Source organism: Austrofundulus limnaeus, unplaced genomic scaffold (genome assembly GCF_001266775.1).
Source record: "Austrofundulus limnaeus strain Quisiro unplaced genomic scaffold, Austrofundulus_limnaeus-1.0 Scaffold1086, whole genome shotgun sequence".
Classification (NCBI taxonomy): Eukaryota; Metazoa; Chordata; class Actinopteri; order Cyprinodontiformes; family Rivulidae; genus Austrofundulus; species Austrofundulus limnaeus.
In genome coordinates, this window is record NW_013953488.1 from 93,730 (window position 1) to 95,885 (window position 2,156).

The 2,156-nt window shown below is 41.3% G+C and overlaps 1 protein-coding gene across 1 annotated transcript in view; it reads left to right on the top strand.

Annotated features, from left to right (window-relative positions):
* supt5h (SPT5 homolog, DSIF elongation factor subunit) overlaps nt 1-2,156 on the top strand; it is a gene marked incomplete at its 3' end in the record, with an annotated part of 20,937 nt that overhangs the window by 4,347 nt on the left and 14,434 nt on the right. The window contains 5 exon segments of the mRNA XM_014030587.1: nt 565-576; nt 650-719; nt 1,424-1,492; nt 1,904-1,969; nt 2,065-2,095. Coding sequence (XP_013886041.1) covers nt 565-576; nt 650-719; nt 1,424-1,492; nt 1,904-1,969; nt 2,065-2,095 — 248 coding nt within the window.

Genomic DNA, 2,156 nt, shown 5'->3' on the forward strand with positions numbered 1-2,156 from the left:
ACACCTGAAACCTGTAGACCTGAGCTAACACAAACACCTGAAACCTGTAGACCTGAGCTAACACAAACACCTGAAACCTGTAGACCTGAGCTAACGAACACCTGAAACCTGTAGACCTGGGCTAACACAAACACCTGAGACCTGTAGACCTGAGCTAACACAAACACCTGAAACCTGTAGACCTAGGCTAACATCATCCTGATGTCTTTAGATCAGAGTTCAACAGAAACACTTCAAACGGACTTTAATCTGTTTTATCTTTAATCTGTCACACAGAGATGCTTCACTGCTGTTTCATGATAATGAAACCTGTTTTTGTGTGTGGTGGTTGAACATTCAAGAGTTTTGTCTCTGCATGACTTTCTGAGACATTGTCTTCATCCCAGTGTCCTCCACAGTCTCCATTAACCACTTAGTTTTTCTCCCATCCTGCTTTGTGTTGTGCTGCCTGCTGCCATCACAAACCTGACATCTTTGCTTTATTTTTCCATTTTTTCTGATTTCCTGTTTGTTCTTCYTCYTCGTTCCGTTGCCTCGTCTTCATCACGGCTGGTTCCTGAGCAGAGGAGGCAGAAGGTAAGACYGTTTGTTTTTGTTTAATTTCACAGTATCTATAAATGAACTGTTTTACACACCCTCTCCTCTTCAGTGTCTAACTTGGACCGTGCGGTTCTGGATGATGATCACTCTGGGTCCAGGCGGCTGCAGAACCTCTGGAGGTACCATAAAGATGTCTCATGGTCTCTATTCATTTTATCAAACTGTTTCACTGCAGGACCTTCTGCTGATCTGAASTCAGGGTTCTGATGGAGATCATGTGATCAGTCATCAGATAAACTGTCAGATTAATATTTGCCACMTTGTGATTAGTGCTGTTTGTGTGGTGATGACTGCAGTTGTGTTCAGTTGAATCAGGTTTAAGAGTGCACGTGAGGAGCAACTAACAGTAACACTACTCAAACACCACCATAAACCAGTGTACAATGAAAGCCTGAACACAATGACTGAGGCCACAATAATCCATTCAGTGTGTCTGTCAGCAGCAGCACAGCTGCAAGCTTGAACTCTGTACCATTTTAATCTGTCCAAGTAAAGATGTGTGTTAGACTGATTTATCCATCATTTTACAACACAGGAACTGACTTATCAGAGTTATCATGTTCTTACTGCCTGGTTGACCATTTTCCTGGTGAGGACCCACTGGTCCTGTCCCCATCAGGGACATGTTGKTGGTGGGTTGGGGGTTAGGTTCAGGACTAACGTGTGAATTGAGTTCAGGTTAGTGCAGGAAAATGTCTGGCTTAGGCATAAATAGTTACAAAACTGAATGTACGTCAATACAAAGTCCTCAGTTTGATGCAAGTACAAGGATGTGTGTGTGTCTGTGTGTGTGTGTGTGTAACTGTGTGTGTGTGTGTTTCAGAGACTCCAGGGAGGAGGCACTGGGGGAGTACTACATGAGGAAATATGCCAAGTCTTCAGCAGGAGAGCAGTGAGTAAAAACTTCTGATTAAATTAAATTAAGTTGGTTCCTAAAAACACTTTTTAAGTTCAGCTGTTTTTTTTTTTAATGGAACCTTTTTAAGTTGGATGTAGAGCTGCTGCTAACAACCATTTTAGAAATCAATTACTCCATTGATTATTGTTGTTTAATCAAGAATCATATAAAAATGGMTGAAGTATTTTAGCATTATCAAATGATTTAATCTTGTAATTTAAARCAGCATGTATTGATATTGATATTGACAGTATCTATGAAACTTGGAGGCAGATAATTATCCTTGAAGGTTTCAGTAATCTGATGAAATTATTTGAGTTGTTTCAGCCTGTACYTGGATGAGAACTGTTTCTGTCTAATGAGAAAATAAAAGCTGTCTCCTGTTACTTCTTCTGTGCTCTGCAGTTACTCTGGGGGCTCTGAGGAGCTTTCTGATGACATCACTCAGCAGCAGCTACTTCCTGGTGTCAAGTACGTCAACACTCCTTCACCACTGAGACACCTGCAGACATAAAAACCGTTTACCATTTAAAAAGTTTATCTTTTACTTTTTCTTCTGTTTCCAGGGATCCAAACCTGTGGACCGTCAAGTGCAAGGTGTACAGACACACACACACACACACACACACACACACACACACACACACACACACACACA